The following is a 20,544-nucleotide window of genomic DNA, read 5'->3' as shown; positions in this document are numbered from 1 at the left end:
CACACAGCCACTTCGTTCTCTTCGTTGACTGGTTGGTCTGCGACTGGTTGGGTTAATGTGTTTATTGTTACAGATACCAGAGCCAACATAAATGTGATAGCCACAAGCAGAACCGAGTACTTTGGAAAATGTCATGTGTTAAAGTACTGCTAACAATTTTGCCAATGTAAATATTTATCCTGTGTTTTTTTTAATTTTCTCAAATTGTGCAAGTTAAACTCAAAAAGCAGTGAGCAGTTTTAACACTTCAACATTTTTTAAAGTGTTTCAGCCAGTTGAGAAGATATTTATTTATTTCATTTTAGAATTTCGCATGTAAATACAGATTTATAAATGCTGAATAAATATTTTTAAATGCAGTGTTTACTTGTGTTATTTGGAGTGTATGTTGCCTGAAATGTTGGATATTATAATTCAGTCATGGAGGTGGAACTGACTCGTGTGTTTTCAGGTAAGGCTGTAAATGGCCGTAAGTTGACTGTACACAGTATAATCTTTTGCTGTAAGCTTAAAGGGTGTTACCCTACCCCTCTACACATGCACCATTGGCATGGGTAAGTTTGTGGCAGCGAAAGTGCTCATGCTGCAGTGTTGGAGTAACTCTACCCTGGGTGATCCTGGAGCCTTTGCCGCATTGCATGCATAACTATCCCCTCAACCAAATATTCAGCTGTCCTTTAAGCTCAAGTGCAGAAAGATGAAACTCATGCGACCAAACCTGGAAACCTACTCAATCGCAGAGGATATCAAATGCAATCAACTGGGAAGAAATCCAAAGGAAGGCACTTCATATAATACATTCACCAGTTTAAATGTGTTTCTATGAAAAGATTCTCTTACATGGCCCTAACCCTAACCCTAACCCTACACATGGGTCATTTTGACTCTTCGGAAGCTGCATTAGAGTCACGGTGCTTTGCCTTAATATAACTCATTCTTACATCCAGTACCAAGTATCACTGGCTTTCCCTGTGATCACGTGTTTCCTTCTAAATTTATACCTACTACGGTATCCACTGCTACATTTGGAGGTCTACATATTTAACTGATGTGTGCTCAGGGAATTGTTTTAATACTTTTATGCTACATTTGAGTCAACACTGTACATCGTGCGACAACCCGTGCCATCTTCTCACACGATCTGATGAAAGTATCGGCCCCTTTAAATTACATTTGGCAAGGTGTGGAGGTTGTATTGCATTACTGGAAAGGACTGGAAGTGTGTATTTATTCAGGGTCTGAAACCGTGCAGCAAGCAGGCCATGTGACTAAACCTGTGTGTGTGCGAGATGGAGTCTCGTGCTGATATCATGAATGAAGAGATTTCTTTGATGCTGGGAGAAATAAAACAGGAAAAGTCAAAAGCTTCTGTTTTTAGGCAAGCACCTCACCTTTGAAACTTTTCCCAAAAGCTATCTCAGTTATTACTCAGTTATCTGGTCAACTTTGCTGAGTGAAATAGTTTTATCTTTGTATCAGCAAAGTCAGGCAGATTGCCCAGTAAATATGCTACTTGGTAAAGGAAGGAAGAAGCCGTTTAGCAGACTGTCCTATCACTTTACTCATTTCTAATCTGTTCTGCTTGTGTCAGTTCCTGTGGAAGAGAACAAGATTTCAGTTTAACAGGAAATAACTATAACCTGATTATATTGGAACATGTGAATTGCTGCGAAGAAATACAGGAAACTGTGTAAAACTTTAACAGCTTTATTGAACTTCAAACACCTATCTTCCTGAGAAGCCTGGAATGGTATTAAAATAAATTAACACACAATCAACTACGAAAGGCTCGACTGTGTACACGGTGTCTTTTTACATGCACGGTACTTTACATTTCTAGATTTGCCCAAACAAACATAACTGAGGAACACAGCAACATGTTTGAGGGCTGAGTGCCACTAAACTGCTCGTAGTTCATCCTATTTAACCTCTGCAGTGACAGTCCGACCCTGATGTGTCACCTCACGCTTCAGCATAAACACTTCCTACTGGCATCTCAACAGGCCGAAGTGGTAAACAAGCTTTTGTTTTTCTCCTCACTTGTGGCACACTGAAATGTTCAACATAGCTTGATCATTTGGACACAATCAACATTAAGATCATTGTTTTAAGCCCTCACAACAGATTTCATTAATACCAAGAGGCTTTAGAAATAGTTGGCAGAGAAGCTGTTTCTTTTGCCACTTCAGCTCTCTCTTGGCAGAGACGACACAGTCAAGAGTGACATTTGAAAACACACCAAAACAATAATGGTGAGTCGAGCTGTATGTGCTACTTGTCGAATGTGTGCGACAATTAATTGCAGTCCACCTCTAGAAACATATGTACACTGTTGCTACGATCTTTTGCTACGTTCAGACAGCCCGTTGTTCAAAAATAGCTTGTTATCAAAGAAAGGCACATTGAAAAGCTGTTTTAGTTGTGTGGATTTGCTTCGACTATTGCCAACACTGTCATGACTACAACACTGTACAACTACTGCAAGCCTCTGACTACACACAGCATGTTAAATAGTATCACATCAGCCACAAATAATATACAACTACAAGAAAACTCACACATATTTACATACCGAAGTCCTGACACTTGGAATAAACCCTACAGAATTAACAGTGGCCTGATTAAACCTGGAAAAATGGAAGTAATTCCCAGTCGGACATGTCTTTCCAACCCTCTTATCTGCTGCTGTTGTTGAGGTAAGAGGAATGTACAAGTTGTTTCTCAGATATAGCTTTTTGTGGGAGATGTACATTTAAGGCACAGAGGGGGGAAAGATGGAAGTAGGAAGAGATCAAAGGCTTTGATGACTGAATTTCACAGCCCCAGTGCCTATTCTTAGTTTGCCGGCTTGTATATGTTTAGCCTGTAAACATGTCTATGCGACCTCCTTGACATAGAATCAACAGAGACTCGAGAGTCTCTTACATAAGAGAGCATATATATTACAAAGAAAGGGTAGAAAGTGGTATTTCTGTTACCTGGTCACTCTGCCAAGCCTAAAAGGAGTTTTTCTCTTGGGACAAAGAGGGAATCTGGTTTGTAATTCAGCTGGTGCGGAGCTGTTATTAAAATCATCATTACCATTACCAGTGTGTCTGCAAGCTTTAGCTCCTTAACTACAAATCATGTATAGGCCTAACATTAATCATTTTTGTTGACCATTTTCAAATGTAGCGTATCCAGATTTAGATTTTTGGATGTACATTTTCTTTTTTCTGTTTGACAGAAAACCCTTGAAACTTGCTTGAGTTGTGTGATTCACTACAGTCACCATTTCTTAAACACACAAAATGTAAAGTGTGTATGATTTGTTGTGAAATGTACAAACCACCGGTAGAGTTGCTTAAAAGAATAGGTCGACACGGTAAAGGGACTGGCTAATGTGAAACATGCTTATTAACTTTGTGTCTGAGGGTTAGATTAGAAGACTGACACTACTCTCATGTCTGTACAGTACACATGAAGCTACAGCCAGCAGCCGTTTAGCTTAACTTAGCATAAAGGCCATCAACAGGTGACACAGCTAGCCTGGTTCTGCTCAGATGTGACAAAATCTGCCTGGAAAGGTCTGACCTCGACCAGAATGAGAGTGATATCAAGCTTCTATTCTGACTTTAGGCAAGAAAGTGAATTAGCGTATTTCCCTAAATACTGAACTACTCCTAGTTCAGTTGACTGCTGTTTTTTCTTGAAGAGAGAAATCTGTGTTGATTATACAGTTGTAGCTTGTGTATACTGTATGTATGTGAGCAAGAGCGCTGGGGCTGCATGGCGGATGCATACTCGAAACATTCGCTGGCCATTCCCTCTCTTGACATCCCACTCTGATTCCATCAATCAGGATTCCCCGCGTTATTCCAGAGAACCTTCTTAAGGCTATGGTCTCTCGTTACACAACACAGCTGTGCTTGTGTGTCTGTGTACGTTCGTGTGTGTCTGTTCACACACGTGCTCACAGATAAGCAAACTCAGCTGCTTTAACCTCAGATTGCTACCTCAGGCTAAAGTTTCCCACAGCCGAGGGGTCAGTGTCAAGGCTGTGTGAAAAAGCATTGACACCACTGTGACAGTATGTGGGTTAAAATTTGTTGCGGTAGCCAAATGGCCATGAGGAAAAACAATTTGACAGATTGTCAGGTCATCAGGAATTATACTGTTCCCACTGGATATGTGAATGGTCTATGTCTCGTCAGAATGTTATGAAAGGTACAGTTTGCTATTTTGCTTGTGGTTGCAAATAAATAAAGACAAAAAATCTAAGAAAATAGTGGAAGATCAGGCCAGGAGAGCTGGGTTGAGCACCATAGTGGAGAGGAACTTTTTGATCGTGGTCTATTTCCTGGGTCCCTGGATGGATGACTGGAAGAGGTTGACATTTGATCTGAAGGCTGTACAGTCTTTTTCGGGGCAGGGTGCAGGAGCGGTGGGGGAGTTAGAGGTCAAGGACCCAGCTTAGATGACCTCCCTGCTGTTGCGAATGGCACAACAGAGCACCATACTGAAGATCATCCCAATGATCTGTTGAGCAGAAAACAGATTTTTAATAAAATCACTCTCACTCACACACAAGCGTAAATTTGTCCTTGTTTTCAACTCTTCCCAGATCCTGACTCACCATGACTCCAGCGATGCCGATGCCCACGTAGCCGATGATGTAGAGTTTACTGTTGAAGAACTCTTTGATGCCTGTCTCACAGTCCTGCAGACCAAAGACAACAGCTGTCAAGGAGGATTTGTACTGCAGCATGACTCATTCATTAAACAACACAGGGGCAGAACTTAATTTCCGCCCTGCGCCTGGAGCTGGTGACAGGCCTTACCTTGATATCTGGTTTGGGATCAGAGCAGGGGCTTGCTACAGTTCCACAACAGTTCAGCTGAAAGTGGAAAGACAAACATTATATGATGAAAGTATATGTATAAGAAACTTTGAATTAAATTAAATATTTTGTATTAAGAACACTGCGTTAGCCTAAATATTAGATTTTTTTTTTCTTACTATTTTCTCATATGACGTGATCAATGTGCTGTTATTGTTTTCATTGTAGGTTGTTGTGTAGAAGTTCTGAACATCTTCGATAATCTGTGCGAGAGAACACAAGTAAGTGATGAGCTGCCTTTGGGATTTATCATACTCACGGCATTGCTCAAACTATGAAATAGAAAATGTACCTTGTCTTTGTTTAAAAATCCAAACACGCCTGCTGCCACCTCAGCGCCGAAGATGATCAACAGACAGGCAAAAAACTGCGAAAACACACAGATGACAATAAGTGTACGGCACTTGGAGGTAGATAATAATCAATCGAATTTTGTTCAAAATTCCAAGCGTTTCAGCTCAGTTTTTGCTCTTGTGCATGTAACTGTACTCACTGAACCCAGTAGGCATTGAGATTCACGAACGGCTCCACAGCAGCCGAAGAAACCAACCAGCATCACCAGACTGCCAGCACCTATCAGGATGTAGACGCCTGGAGAAACATGGAGGTTGTCACTTACATGCAGTGATACAATGGTACACAAAAATGCAGATAAACAACAAACAGAATAACTTTCTATTTGAAAGCCTTAAAAGCCTAACAAGGTGCATTCACTACGGTTCTGTGGGTTGATTCTCCATTACATCTCAGTCAAGATGCTCAGCTTTTCCCAGCTGAATCATCTAGCAAGTTTAATTTACTGAGTCACCAGCAGAGGGCAGAAAAGAGCTATGAATGTACGTTACTAGAAGAGACAAAAAGAATCATGTAGACCAAGTTAGTATCTAGATTGCCAAGCAGAGCTCAGACAGCAGCGTTAATATTTTAGACTACTACTATTTCTGTAGTCAGCTATGCAAATCCTTTCCGTCTGAGTGGACCCATGCACGGGGCCTTTTAATAGTGTCCTCCCATGAGGAGCCTTATAAATAGCTTTGTTAGCCAGAGCCTGATTTAGGGGGGAGCTCCAAATGGGACACTTAATGTCTTCTTGGATGCCCTGATCTCCCATTAACCCTCTCATTAGGAAAGGTAAACCGTGGGCAGCTCTGCAGGGAAGAATTCAACAACAGATTGTTTCCTCCAGTGCACTCATACAGGTGGGGTAAGTTGCCAGGCGACAGCTCTGCAGAGGATGGGATGATAGAAGATGCATCAGCCCCCAGGTGATGCGGGCTCAGGTGGGAACCAGAGAAGAAGACAGTTCATAGGATCCCAGTTTGTCAACAAAGAGACTTGATGTGACACAATAATTGAGTTGGGTGTGTTATTTCTTTTGTTGTTAGGAATGAGAGTTTAGCTGCCAGGTTACTGTGTCAAATGATCACTTAACATGCTGATTAGCTTTTAACTGGAGACAAGTGATGCTCCTACATTCACAATCTGAGCGAGACGCTGTTTCTGTCCTTGGTTTTGGCAGAACACTGCGCTCTCTTAGCTCTAAGTCTGAAATCTTTCTCATTTTCTCATGAAGTACAAAGAGAGGAGATGTTTTGTGTGGGCTTGATGCCATGGGAACGAGGCATAACAACTTTTGAGCACTCTCAGCTGTGTCTGTGGGGACAGCGCTCTCACTGTCAAAGCCATGTGTAGCACTATACTCTCAGAGGACCTGACAGAGGTTACCCATCCACAGTCAAACCACATGGATATTTGAGTTTTAATTCATACACACACAAACACAAAGAAAGAAGCGGTGAAATACCTTCAGCGTATTAAAGGTTCTTGTAGCAAATCTACCATTACACAACCCCAGTGATAAACTTAGCAAATAAAGTAGCCTTCAGGAGGAGAATAGTTCAGTCTGGACAATGATTACATAGGCAGAGAGTGGATGTGGAAGGATAGTCCTAAATGGGTCAGCTAAACACCTTTCTCTCCCCCTCTTGCCCTCTTTTCAATTGATTTGATGTCCAATTTAGTTTTCCCTAAAATCTATACCATGAATCTACATCTGCTTCTATTATGTCCCCCTCCATGACTGAACGGTGATTAGTAGCCCCGTGGTTTCCCTCATGCATCTATGCTGTATGTGCAGTAGTAATTTCCTGTTATTCACAATCATCTCCGGTGTGAAAGAAGCACACACATGCCTAATAATCAAAAAAGGACAAGAGGTATGTGAAGCACTTACACATTTATGTGTGTGTGGCAAACGTCTTAGTGGGACACCAATAAAACTGCAGAAAAACTGACTTGTGTAGAAACACTGAATGCTTTTCCATTACACCCAATTTCTTTGTGTGTGTGGGCATTTGCATGTGTTTGTGGAGTGTATACTTGTGTGTGTGTGTGTGTGTGTGTGTGTGTGTGTGTGTGTGTGCATGCCTGTGGTAGGAATATCCCCTCTAACAAGGACACAGACATGTCAATATGCAATTTTTTTTCCTGAATTATATTTTAATAGATGTAACTTTCCACAGACTACGAAGCAATGTCACAGTTTGCACTTTGCAAAATTCATGGTTTGATTTGAAAAGATACAATTGTGTTATGAGTTTATTCATTTTCAATGCTGCAAAAATATAGAGAATGTGAGATGTTACGTTCCATTTTCCATCCCTACTATCAGTACTTCAATTTCTTTAATGTAATTCTTTGGGGTAACCGCACATGTCAAAGTATGTCATTAAAGTGCTTGTTTTTGCCAGTGACAGTGACTCTGATTGTTATTTAAAGTGTCTGTCAAAGGATCCAAATGAAGATAAGCTTGTAAGATCATTTTTGTTTAACTAGAATCACTCTTGTCAAAGTCACCAGACTCCATTGACAAAAACAGTAATTTTACGTCGCAGAAGAGATGCTGGTTTATAGCTGCTTTGATTGCTTAGTTAGTTTTGTGGTACTGTGATTTACTTCCACAAATATTGTGCTGTTATTCTCTGAAGCAATAGCACAAATAAACTAACCAATACAACAAGCAATAGAGCAACTGTTTCTGGTCAACAAAAAGGATCAAACAGGTCTGTCTCTGTAGGGATCCTATCGATAATGTTGTCAGACAATTCAAACAACAATCTGAGCCTGCCTGGACCTGTTCCAAAACTTTTTTGTGAAAATAGGTAAAAAAAAAATGCAAAAGTTCTCATTAAGAAAATGCAACGACAAAAGGGCTTCAACATATTTAGAATAAATCCTGTGGTGAATTGTTCAGCACTTGTATTGAATCAATGGCCTTATGTTCAACGTGACTCTGCATATTCTTACACACCTACACTGTGTGTACATTGGCTTTAGGGATTAGCTGAGGTGTGCTGTTATACTCACCAATGAAGAAAGTGTCTGGAGCCTTATCACCATTGAGCAGAGACACAGTTTCTGGATCGAAACGCAGCCACAGTCCCACTGCCAGCACAAAGGATCCCATCAGCTGTAGAGAGAGAGAACAGAACGACTTGTAATAAGCTTTTGTCACATGTGATTATTTATTTCAGAAAAAAATGCCACAGTCATGCGCTATTGAAACTCATGCATATGCAGGCTTTCATTGTAATAAATACCAACTGTATTCCCTCAGTCATGCTCATCGTCTCTTAAAAATGTAATAATCATTAAATGGCACATGGCTGCAGACAATCTTAGTTTTGAAATATACAGCATGTTTCTTTTATCATTTTTATTCCGGATTTCAATCTGACATCACTGCTGTAAATTGGTTTCAGCGTTTTTCATCTAAAGCACAACAGTGGATGTGCTTGTTTTTCAGGCCTTCAGAAGGCTTGTTCATTTGCTTTCCCTGAATGTGATTTTCCACATTAATACAGCTGAATGTTTCCACTCTGGCCCTCCACCCTTTGCACTAAAAATTGAATATTGTCAAAACAATGGGTATGAATATAAGTTTTCTAAACCAATAAATCCCAGCAAGCTTATGTAACTTTGCAACACCCCTCAGCGATTCTTGGCTTCCCGGTAGGGATAAAATGACCCGCTTGGCTGCGGGCAGCAGTGTGGCACCTTGAGCTTTAACAGGCTCTCCTGTTTGTTTGGAAATGTGGTTACATGTTGCTCATATTTTCCTTCATCTAAACCACCACCAGTATACATCAACTGAAATCGCACTCCCTGCAATGCTATTGCTTTAGGACAAACTGGCTGCTGCAAAAACTTTTATTCTCTAAGTGGTCAGAGGACCTTAAATTCAAAGCTTTTTTTTCTGAGATCCGACATGATCTTAAGACCAGACACTGTGGTGGATGCTCCACTGACAGATCAATACTGAGAGGTTTTAATGATCACTGAGCTCATGCCCCCTGAGGATAATCCAGTCTAAAAACCTTCTGAGCCGGGCTTCAAAACAACACAGTGTCCATGTGTGTGTGTGTAAGTGCACAGAGAAATAAAATGATTTGTCTAAATGGAGAGTAATTTGGAGTGCATGTCACATGGTCTCTCTGTGTCCTAGATCTCAGAATTTAGGTAGACTGCTGTTTGTGTGACTGTTTGTTTCTCTGTTCTCAAGCTCTGTTGAGTGGATTCATTTAGAGAAACAAACCCCGTTGCCAAGTTCAAGCAAAAACAAACTGTTCCACGTCTGTATCTTAATTTTACTTTGTGACCTCTTGTTTACCAAGCCTACCCTGCCTTTTTCTGGTTCTGCAATTTCTCTTGTTTTGCCTCTTTTATCCTTTATCCTCTTTATCTCATCCTCGTCCTCACCGTCTACACTCCTCTCCACCTCCACTCCAGGTCCACAGGTTATATTTTATGGTTTTGGTTTGAAGTTAAGCCAGTAGTTCAGTTGTAAAACATCGGAATAGGACAGGTGCTGGGAAGCCGGCTTCGACCCAAACTGTGGATTTAGTGTCATGTGTGGTGATGTATCGGACAGCTGAGCTCTTGGGGTTTCAGGATTAGCAGGTCCAAAGTGATAAAGCACAGTGAAGTGAAGGCTGCAGATACGTCGACTTACTGACCCAGACTGGATTAGTGTGGACAGAGGCTCTGGATCTATTTAACAGTGGTATTTGATGTATTCGGATGGTGCGACCGTGTTGTTGGAGGTGTGAGCTGAAGACTGCTGCCCACTGAATTCTGTGGATATACACACAGTGCTAAGAGCTGGTGTCCTCCTAAGCTAGATTTTGTTATTGCTGTATGGAGGAGCAGGTGGTTGTTGAAAAGGACCCAGGGCTCAGCCAAACCTCATTATTATTATGGCTTCATTTAAAAGCCTTTTCAAAACCAGATGCATAGATGGATACCACACTGAAAGGTCTCATTTTAGAGCCGGGGGGCTACATCCAACTCTGCAGTCAGTAGCTAACACGCTAAGTACACTTTAAACTCTGGCACTCAGGAGTCTGACCATCCCAGAGGTCCCATTAACCCCACTGCGTACATACCTCCCAGCTTTACCCCCCACCACTTTGTCTGCCATCATTACCCGGTCTGACACCAGACGCACCCCTCCCTTCTCCCAGCCCCGCTACCTCCCTAATCTCCCCACCACGACTTATCTCCATGTATCCCCCTCCTCTACTCCACCTCATCTCGCCCCCTCCCTCCCAACCTCACCCAAAGGACAAAGACCCACTGTCTCTCTGTGACTACGCGCTTTGGCACACAATAGGAGGGAAACACACAGACACAATGAAAGCGAGAATGAAAGAGGGAAGGGAGAGAAGAGAAGAGAAGAGAGAATAAGTAGTTAGAGGACCCATCATCTTTTCTTCTTGCCTGCAGACACAGACTACAGAAGCATCATGTTTAAAAGACAAAGTTAAAACTCAAACCTGTCTTATACGTCCTATATAGACCTTGTACAACCTATATTCCCCTAAAAGAAAGATTGACTTCTCCTGCTTCCCCCTAACACCTCTGAGGATAGATTACATGTCTGGATATTTCTAGACGGGGATGGAAATCTCTCAGCCAACGCTTTATTGAGGTTATTTTACAGTGCAAGGCCTACTTTTTAACAGTGCAGTTAAATTGTGTTTTTGTGAGGGGAATTTCCATGTGAACGGGGGCTGAGCTGACAAAGGGCTGTGGTCTTGGTCAAAGACCGTCTGTGGTATTATCTACTTTCTAGGTTAGACCTTATTTTAAAGGAAAAATGTCTTAATGGAAATGAAAGCAAAAGCAGTGTATAAAAGCAAAACAAGCTTTAAATCCGGCAGTTGGTGAGTGGTTTAAGGTTGTCAAAAATAGTCTTCTGTCTGGCATATGTTTGGGAAAACAGATACAAGCACACATTAAAAATGATGGGCAGAGGGAAAGTGTAAATAGGAGTGAGATAATTATGGGTGGAGTAAATCCCATTGTATTCTGCCACAGGGCGAGGGTGGGGAAGCGGAGTGGCACACATCAGCCTCCACAACACAGACAAGTGTATTTGTCAGGCTGAAAATTGGAACAGTATTTAATTCAATGCATGTTACCAGATCTCTTCAAAATGTTGGATGGCTCCTCTAGATAATGGCTATGGAGAGTTAAACCTCCACAATGTGTGAAAGTGAAATAATTTCTTACAACAGAAAACCAGTCTGTTAATCTTTTTTTTTTTTTTCAAACAATGTGATTTGACTTACTTTAATGCTTTAAAATATTTCCTAATTTTGTTCATTAGATTATTTTAGTTTATTCAACTATGACAAGTCAGCAAGTCCAAGAATAGGAACTATAGTTCATTACATAAATAACAAATATAATATACATATGGGCATAAAACAAATAATTGCAAATTAACAAACAAAAAACCACTTATCCTACTGAATCTAACTATAACCTAACATGATACCTATAATTTATTAACAACACCTTTGATGTGTCATCATCAGAAAATACATTCATAATCAAAAAGGCCGTGTACCAGACTTCATGACAAAAGCTTTAATACCGGTAGTCCCTGCACATTAAGTAAGACTATCTGGCAAGAGCCTTAATCTTAACATTCACTTTTTGAACCACTTTAATAGCCAGATAGTCCCACATAGGAGACTAATAGAGATGAGATATAGAATATTTGTTGAGAACAAATTTCATCTAATGTCAACATCAAAAAATGTATTACAAAGACTACTTATCACCAGCTTATCCCTCATATAACATAGAAACAATCAGGGACTCGGGACACTGCCTTGATGGACACCCCTAGTCACAGGTTTCATCATAGAAAGGGAGATGCCATTCCCAACCCAATTGCTGCATTAGAAAAATCAAGTCTCTTTAATTGGGACAACAGAATTAAGTTCTAGCCAAGTCATAAAGTTTATAGAACGATTGCTTTGTTTGTTGTTTTTGCTCTGATGTTAATGTTGCATTTTTGGAGTGGATCTGTATTTTCTCAACAAAGTTGGCATGTTATTATCATTTATATGATAACAATTATTCTGTTTAATGTACATGATTGTTATGAATGGTATCACTGCTCATTTAGCACTATAAAACATTTGGGACTTTACCTGTGAGGTCTTTCATTTTCTACACCTTTTCTCTCCTTTTTACTTTAATTTTCAGTTAGGCTAATCCAGTTATTATAATGGAATAGATTGAGTATCATCTCTTAAACTATATAAATTATTTGTTAGGGCAATATTATAATGCAATATTTGTTAAGCATGTTTTACATCATACAGACTAAGACAGAAACCATTTAGTTACAATGGCATTTAATTCGACAGTGCAGGATGACGAAGGATGCCACGTTCACTGCCATACTTAGATATCATGCTCATACAGAAGCTTATTGGTTATTAACTGTATTGACTGAAGCCTTTGTTCTTTGCAGATACAGATGCAAAAAAATCCCTTCCATGTGGCATGCCAATGTAAGCTGTTGTAAGCTGGCCAGAAAAGTAAAAATATTGTTGTTTGACGTGCAGACACAATTGAAGAGTGTGAAACAGGCCGAGCAAATGGAGCAGAGAAAACAAACACTGATGTTGCCTTTTGAGGATGAAGAGCTTTGCAGATGGACTGTTGTTTTCTGTTGGATGGGCAAAATGTAATAATAACTAACCAAATGAATCATTAAGCCAGTAGGAGTCACAAAACTTCCAAAATGTGTCAGATCAGTTGCTTTTGGCGAGGAAGAACACCGGAGGAATATCTGTAGGAAAGACTCTTGGTGCTCGTGCACCTTTCACACACACATAAACTTCATGAAAGTAGTGAACGTAGCTTCCAAGTCTGATAAATGAAATTGGCCAGCAGGTAGTTGCAAAAAGTTTTAATGTCTTTTACAAAATGATCCTAAATCTCACTTAACTTATTACCTCAGTAAACATTTTCCCAATGAGTTTCAGGTCTCAGTCACTAGTTTAAAGTCTTCTTCAATACAGCATGATGTTCATTTAGAATTTTCTGTTCCCATTTAGAGTAAAATAGACGATTAAGCAGTGTACGTTTTAGGACCTTGTGTCTAAACAATCAGAAGTGGTCTTTGCGGAATTAACATCACTTTTGGCCCCAAAAAACCAAGATGGCAACAACAATGAAACCAAGATGGCAACGGCAAACTTGAAGCTTCAAAACGGCAGTGCACAAACCAGTGGGTGACATTGTGGTAGCTATGTTCACTTCTTATGCACTGTCTGTGCATGGACACAGTCATGAAGCAATGCTTGCACCACACTGTTTATCCCACCGGCTTAATATTTGACTAAATAGGGCAGTCAGTTAACTATAGCACACAAACACAGGCCAGACAAGCTGACAAGCTATTGATGTTCTGTTGCAAGCTGTTGTATTCGCAGCTATCAGTGTAATATATACATGAGCTTAGCCTGCGTTGCATTAATGACAGTTTAATAATGGAGCCGTGCAGGAATCTCACTCCATCAGTCGGAGAAGTTCATAAACACAGAGCAACTTTGTAAGTTTTGAGTGATGAACAAGTTTTGGGTGTTTCAAATTAGGTGCTAAGTTTATAACAGTTCATCATTCAGGTAAAAACAACGTAAAATTTGTGTTTAAAGTGTGTCAGTGTGTCTCACAGCTCAAAAGCCTGTCCAACAGAAGAGCCGTCCTCCTGTTTCTGCTCTACTGTCCACTTTGGGCTCATAGGGGGATTTGAAGGGAAACATATTTGCCCATCCTCCACCCCTTCATCAGACACACTCTTCTCATCATCTCTCACTCCGCCATCAACAGAGTGCACGGCAGTCCGGGGAGGGGGTGGGGTTGGGATGTTGTGATAATGAACAGAGGGTGATCAGTGTTGATTTGTGGCTGAAAGAGTACCGGGACTGTAGAGAAATAGTGCAACAAAATGTGGAGGAGCACCCATTTAGGTGTTTCCATGGTTGTGTGTCTGGGATGAAACACACACACACAGACAGCACACATCCACAACATCCACAGGATACTACGCTGATCTATTTTCTATCTTAATCTGGGACAAGTTCATGCCAACTGTCCCTCTTGTACCATGTGAGCGCGTACACGTGCTTGAATATCCCTCTCACTCTCCCAATGACCCTTTTCCCTCCTATCACACTTGCTGTCTTCCTTTCTCTGTTTTTCTTCTTTCGCTAAACATTCACTCGCATCTGTCAGGCAAACGCCCATCACCTTTCTCCACCTGTCTGTCACATCTCACTTCTCTGTCTCTGCAGGTCGGATGTATTAAAAGGAGATTTCAGCAACAGCCACACCCGTCCTGCATGTGGGGGATACTGCTAAGTGGAAAGGGAACAACTTAATGGTAGAACCGGTGGAGCTGCTGCATTTAGGGCTCCGACAGGCTCTGCTGCTTAGCCAGGCAGGAGCAGACTGAAGTTATGCTATTGTCCCCCTGTCACAATGGATCCATTCACACTGCACTCAGCGCCTGATCCACTCCACAGATGCTTTTTGGAAAATCTCTCTCTCTCCCTCTCTCGCTCTCTCTCTCAAACGCACACACACACACACAAAGGAACATCCTCCCTGAGGGGTGAGAATGGTTACAAATATAAGTCAAAGTGCACCTTAACACAGTCACACACACATGGGTTGTTCACCATTTTCTTGTAGGGTGTTCATTTACAGCACTAAGAATGGGTTTCTGAAGACACACGTGCAAAGAATGTATGCACGCACGCGCACGCACACGCACGCACGCACGCACGCACACACATACACCCTTCACATCCACCTGACAGTTTGCCTTGAGTAAAGTGACTCTCTTGTGTCTCCTGACTGCCCAAGTGCTGCTTTTTGAACATTTCAGAAGAGGACGCAGGTGCTTGATGTTGTGCCGCAGGGTGGCTCTAACTTTTATCAATCAGCTCCGCGCCGTTTCATAATGGAGCTACGGAGCCAACTGCTGAGTTTGTTTTCCATGCTGTCTTTCAATCTCTCTCCCTCTCTCTGTCTTTTCATTCAGTCTTCCTTTCAAAAACACGCTTCCCCGGGAAAAAAGGGGCGGGTTTTTCCTCTGTGGAAAATCTGATTTGAGCCCGGTGAGCCAAAACTAAAAACCTCTGGCTGTCACCCTTTCCTCTCCACGCAGAGTGAACCCACGCAACTAAATAAAGCACACAAGAATCCGAGTGGAGGCTGAATGCGAAAACTGCAAACAATGTGAGCATCATTACTAAAATAACACGTGGGTACGATAGTCGGCTGCGTGGAGCTAATGGTCTGTACTGATGCACTTGCTCCGTCTACATTTACGCACAACTTGCGTCTCACCGCCGCACAGAATATACAACTCAAAACATGCACTTACCCAGAATATAAAGTTGAAGACGAACAGAAGATATTTCACACATTTCATTCCTCCTTCCACCTTCCCCATTTCGGCTGGATGTCTCTGTTTTTTGCCTTTAACCCCACAAAATGCTCTGACGGTTCGATTGGCTCCGCACTCGGTGACAATAACGGTCCACCCCGGTCACAACATTTGCATCAAGGAGCGCCGTCACGGTAGCCTCTCTCTCTCTCTCTCTCTCTCTCTCTCTCTCTCTCACACACACACACACACACACACACACACACACACACAAAACACCGCAGGATCCGCTTAAACTCTTTCCAGACCGCCCCTTTTAATAATACAGAGGGGGGCTGAAAGGGGGACCGAGACTACACGATGGGGACTTGGCACAAATGTTAGGTTCCCATATAACAAAACGTAAACATTTACCCATAAACTGATGTTCACTGTATGTTCTTTTTATTTTTACTTATATTTGTTTGTAACCTCATGGCACTTGGTGGTAAAATCTGGGCAGGAAAAACAACCAACAACACAATAAAAGGATCACTCACAGAAAATAAGCATAAAACTGGCAACACATACACTATCACTATCATGTGGTAGCCTTCTAACCAGCGAGGTTTGTGCATTGTAATATTGTCACTTGGGTTATGGTACTTGAACTATTTCTTTGCAATGTGATATTTTCATCACATTGTCTGACAAATTGGTTTGGTGACAAAACATAATTTCTTTCATTTCATGTGTGTGGGCCTATCATTGTTTGCTGTTGTTTCATATACTGTACATTCCTTTCATATTTTGCTTCAATACTTTAACCATCCACTGTCCTCACACACCTTCAATATGTGGCAAGAGTAAAGACGCAGTTTGAAAGGAAGTGACGCAAGTGTGTGATTTAACTCTTCAACAGTGACTGTTCACATGGCTATTTCACTCATGTTTATCATGGGATTATGACACATTAGGGCTAATCACTTAAAATGTCACCATGCACAGAGCCAGCCTATTTAATTACATAATTACTAAGTTAAACCTCGTGCACAGAGAAAATATAATTCTTTTGACTGACCAAATAAGCAAGGGAAAGCCCAGCCTCTATGCAGAAATCAACTGTTTCAAAAGACCTGTTCCATTTTGTAATCACATTGCTAGATAACTGGATTCACTCAACTTCCTTTTACAAGATAAACATGATAGAGGTGGGAGGGGGGGTTGTTGCATAATTTCCTAATTGTCATAACACAACAACCTTTCCTAAACCTTCATTGTGTATTCAAACCAGGTGTTGGTGCAGTGAAGCTTCTTATGTGTAAAAGGAAAGAGTAAAAAAACAAACCAAAAAGAAAATATATACACTGTTGCCCATAAAGTTGGAATAATTGTTCAATACCCCCAATTTTGTTAAAGCCTGAATACACAGTTTGCAAAGGTTCATTGTGGTTTAGGTTTCACTGTGATATGTTTGGAAGAGTTTGATCAATAAAGTTGAGAAGATATACACTTTATTTATCAAGAATAAATCACATTGTCACAATCATTTCATGAGAAGAGGTAAAAAAACCCATTTTATTCCAACTTTATGGGCAACAGTGTATATAAGGAAGTTACCTATAAATGTATCAATAAGACTAGTTTGTTAATTCTCAGATGATAGACTGAGAGCTAAAATAGTTTCTGTTTCTTTCTTTTTGCTTCCCATAACTTAGTCCTGGAGTGATGAAATAATGATTTTGAAGTTTATAACCCACTGTCCTCCTCATTTAATGGAATCTTTAAACTTTTTATGAAAATCTGTTTGAATAAGAACTGCCCTGAAAAGATGAGGCAGAAGTCAGTTTTTGAATTTTGAATTTTAATTTTAATTTTTAGAAAAAATACATTTTAATGATAATAAAAAACTAGAAATCACTGGGTCAAAACTGCACCCAGTTGTTGTTGTTTTTGATAATTGCTTTCAGGGTTACATTGTATTTTATCCATAGGTACTGGACAAATTGGACCTATTTCTGAATCTTGAGTGTTCATATTTCTCTGAATTTATTCCAAAATGCATTGTCCAAACTTGTGCAAAGCATCAGCCCCGAGCAAACAAACTAAACTCTACTGCTAATGAAATGGAAAGAGTAGCCCCTCCGCTGGATTTCTTCCCTCAGTGTCATCAGCGACTGGGAGCATGTAACTCAGCAGCAGCACTATGTTCAACATAAATATTTTCCCAACGACCATGGAGAGCAGGAGGAACATCCAAAGAGCAGTTCATTTTATCACTGGGAAATTGGGCACTGATTATAAAATGTCCTTATAGAGGAACAAAGTGGTCTGCCAAGCTGAATGCGAGAGGGAAAATGTAGTCCGACAGGAATGACAGAGAGAGGGAGCGAAGGGCTACAACAAATGCAAAGATGATGTATTTATTTGAATAGTAACCAACATGGAGCTCTTTTCAGCCCTTCACATATGTGTCCGTCTCAAAACCGAACCATGTAAACCTGTCAGAGCTGTAAAGAATTGCGGAGATCAGAAAAGGAGAGAAAACAAAAACTGTTTAGTTTGGACACTAACCAGAGCGGTGCCTAAAGAGGAAAGGCTGATAGGACTGGGACGAGACCACTGTGGCCCTGCTGGTTGGTTGTTGTGGGCTGTTGGTGGCTCAGTTGCTATGTGGCTCCAAACATGTGAGCACGAAAAATGCATGTAGGTCATAACCTCCATGAAAACAGATAACAAATGACTGACTAGATCATGTTACAGCTCAACATGATCCTTAACAGGTCCATCGTGGGGTCGGAGTGATCAAGAGCTCTGTTCTTTTAACCAACAGAAACCATGACCATATATGCTACAGCTGCGAGCCAGCCAAATTTAAACGTATTTAAACTGATGTGTTGGCTGATATAAGTATCTTCAGAATTTGTGGGAAGTCCTTGTGTTTCTCCTTCAGTGTCGAGAGGTTGGGATCAGTAATAGCTGTTGTTATTCGTCTGTCTGTTCCACCCATGTTTGGGTCAGGCCCTGGGCCTTTTCCTCAGCTCTGAGGTCATTACTGATGACAGACTGTGATATCTGTCGGCTGTGAGGGTCAGCTATGGCCTCTCTTTATTTGGAAGTGAATTAAGCTGTAACTAAAGTCAAGCGCATTGTTTAGGCTATTTTTGTTTTTCAAAGTAATACTAAGTAAGTAGTTCTCACAACAACAAACTCCCTTTGAGACTTAAGAAGTGGCAAAGAGTTCTATCTATGGCAGCATAGCGCCATCCTCTGGTTACACTGCAAACATTAACTGTGAGGTAATGTTTTTCGGTGGCAAGTCACCTGAGCAGCTGTGCTTTTCATTCATGTGCTGGGAGAAGATCCAGGATCTCATTAATTGTCACAGAAAAGTTAATTGTTGATGATTTTTTTGGCTGTTTGTTGAGGGTAGATTTAGTTATTTATTCACTGTATATTCTCCATGTTTGCCTATTTGACCTGGAAACTATTTAAAAATGTATGAGTAAAGCAGACAGTTGTGAGAAAAACAAACACAGAGGCAATCTCTTGTCTCTACTCGTAGGTCTGTGAAGGAGCAGAGTGCGCAGCCAGAATTCTTCTTTCTCTCTTTTTACGTGCACGTTAACACCCTCTGTAAGCTCTCAGCTACTGCCAGAAAATGGAAAAGGTTAACAAACCACACCGCCTGACTGCAGCTCCTGCCAAAGTGAGAAGTGATCTGAGGTCACTGTCTGAAAGACCTTTTGATCAGAAAGCCTTGCTATGATGAGGTTGCCAAGCAACACATCCAGTGCTGAACAAGCACCATGGATGATCTGTGAAGCGGAAGCGTTAGTGAAGGTGAAAGCACAGCCTGGCATATGGGGAGGGTAATGATGTGAGGAGAGTTGCAGGAGAGAGCAAGAAGTGAGACAGATAGATAGATAGAGAGAGACATCCGTGTCCTCCCCCAATCGTCCGGCTCCAACATTCCTCAGGCATGGTTTTCAACTTGACCACAAGAGGGTAGCAGATTCTTACAAAACCCTGTAAGAGACACTGATTGTAGGCTAAGAGAATTTATGTGTTGGTTAAGATGAAATGCTCTCATCTTTTGTAGATATCTGTGGTTGGCACTCATTTCTTGGCTAAAACAAAGATACCCTGCAGTATACAGGCCTGAATTACCAGCTAGTCAGAGCAGACAACTACCCCAGAGCCCTAGACCCTCAGAGAGAGGATCAAATACTCATTGTTGGTCAGCTGGTTTTTCAAGACAAGGACATTATTACCACTTTTTTCAACCTGTCTTACAGTGGGGCTCTGTGTCAAAAGTTATAAATATGTGCATGTTCTTAAATATTCTTTTTAAATGCTTAAATGCTCAAAAGAGGCCAGTAGATATTTTTGGTCAGTGCAGCTCTTTAGTGGAGTACTGTATACTATATACTTTTTTTTTTTTATTGCCAAACCAGCATATAGTTTCTGGGATCTGTTGGATGAAGTGGTGAAGTGATATGCCCTTATCTTAAAATTATAGAAATTACCTTAATAAGTGAATGGAGAACCATACTAAATGCAGAAGCTTGGGTACAGGGAAAGATGACTTGATGAGGGGTTAGTGAATGGTGTGAGTGAATGGTGAATCATCTGCTATGGTGCTTTCATTTACCGGATCTCAATCTTATTAAGAGCTTCTGGGTGATTTTGGACCAAATTTGTCACCCACCTGTATGCGTGACTCTTAGCTTGCCCTCCCATACAGGCTCGCAGACATTTCCCCACAGCTATGTTTACCCCTTTTTTCCAAGGTGACAGGATTTCTTCTGCGCTGCTAGGAACACCACAGCCAATCCATCTTCCCCTGTGTGTATGAAATGCAGAGCTGGGCTCCTAGGCCTGTATGGTGAGAACCGCATTCCTTCACCCTGGGATAAGCCTGGA

At 41.1% G+C, this 20,544-nt stretch overlaps 1 protein-coding gene across 1 annotated transcript; it reads right to left on the bottom strand.

Annotated features, from left to right (window-relative positions):
• Positions 1 to 1,691: 1,691 nt before the first annotated feature.
• LOC139209952 (CD9 antigen-like) lies at positions 1,692 to 15,724 on the bottom strand. The gene is made up of 8 exons (XM_070839881.1): positions 15,637 to 15,724; positions 8,247 to 8,349; positions 5,374 to 5,471; positions 5,173 to 5,247; positions 5,000 to 5,083; positions 4,821 to 4,877; positions 4,616 to 4,699; positions 1,692 to 4,518 (listed from the first exon to the last, which is right to left on the bottom strand). The coding sequence occupies exons 1-8, from the start codon at positions 15,703 to 15,705 to the stop codon at positions 4,453 to 4,455; spliced, it is 636 nt and encodes a 211-aa protein (XP_070695982.1). The 5' UTR covers positions 15,706 to 15,724; the 3' UTR covers positions 1,692 to 4,452.
• Between the last annotated feature and the right edge of the window lie 4,820 nt (positions 15,725 to 20,544).

The sequence above is a fragment of the Pempheris klunzingeri genome, chromosome 11 (genome assembly GCF_042242105.1).
Source record: "Pempheris klunzingeri isolate RE-2024b chromosome 11, fPemKlu1.hap1, whole genome shotgun sequence".
Classification (NCBI taxonomy): Eukaryota; Metazoa; Chordata; class Actinopteri; order Acropomatiformes; family Pempheridae; genus Pempheris; species Pempheris klunzingeri.
The sequence above is the reverse complement of the archived record's forward strand: the minus strand, read 5'-3'. Positions and strand labels throughout refer to the sequence as shown.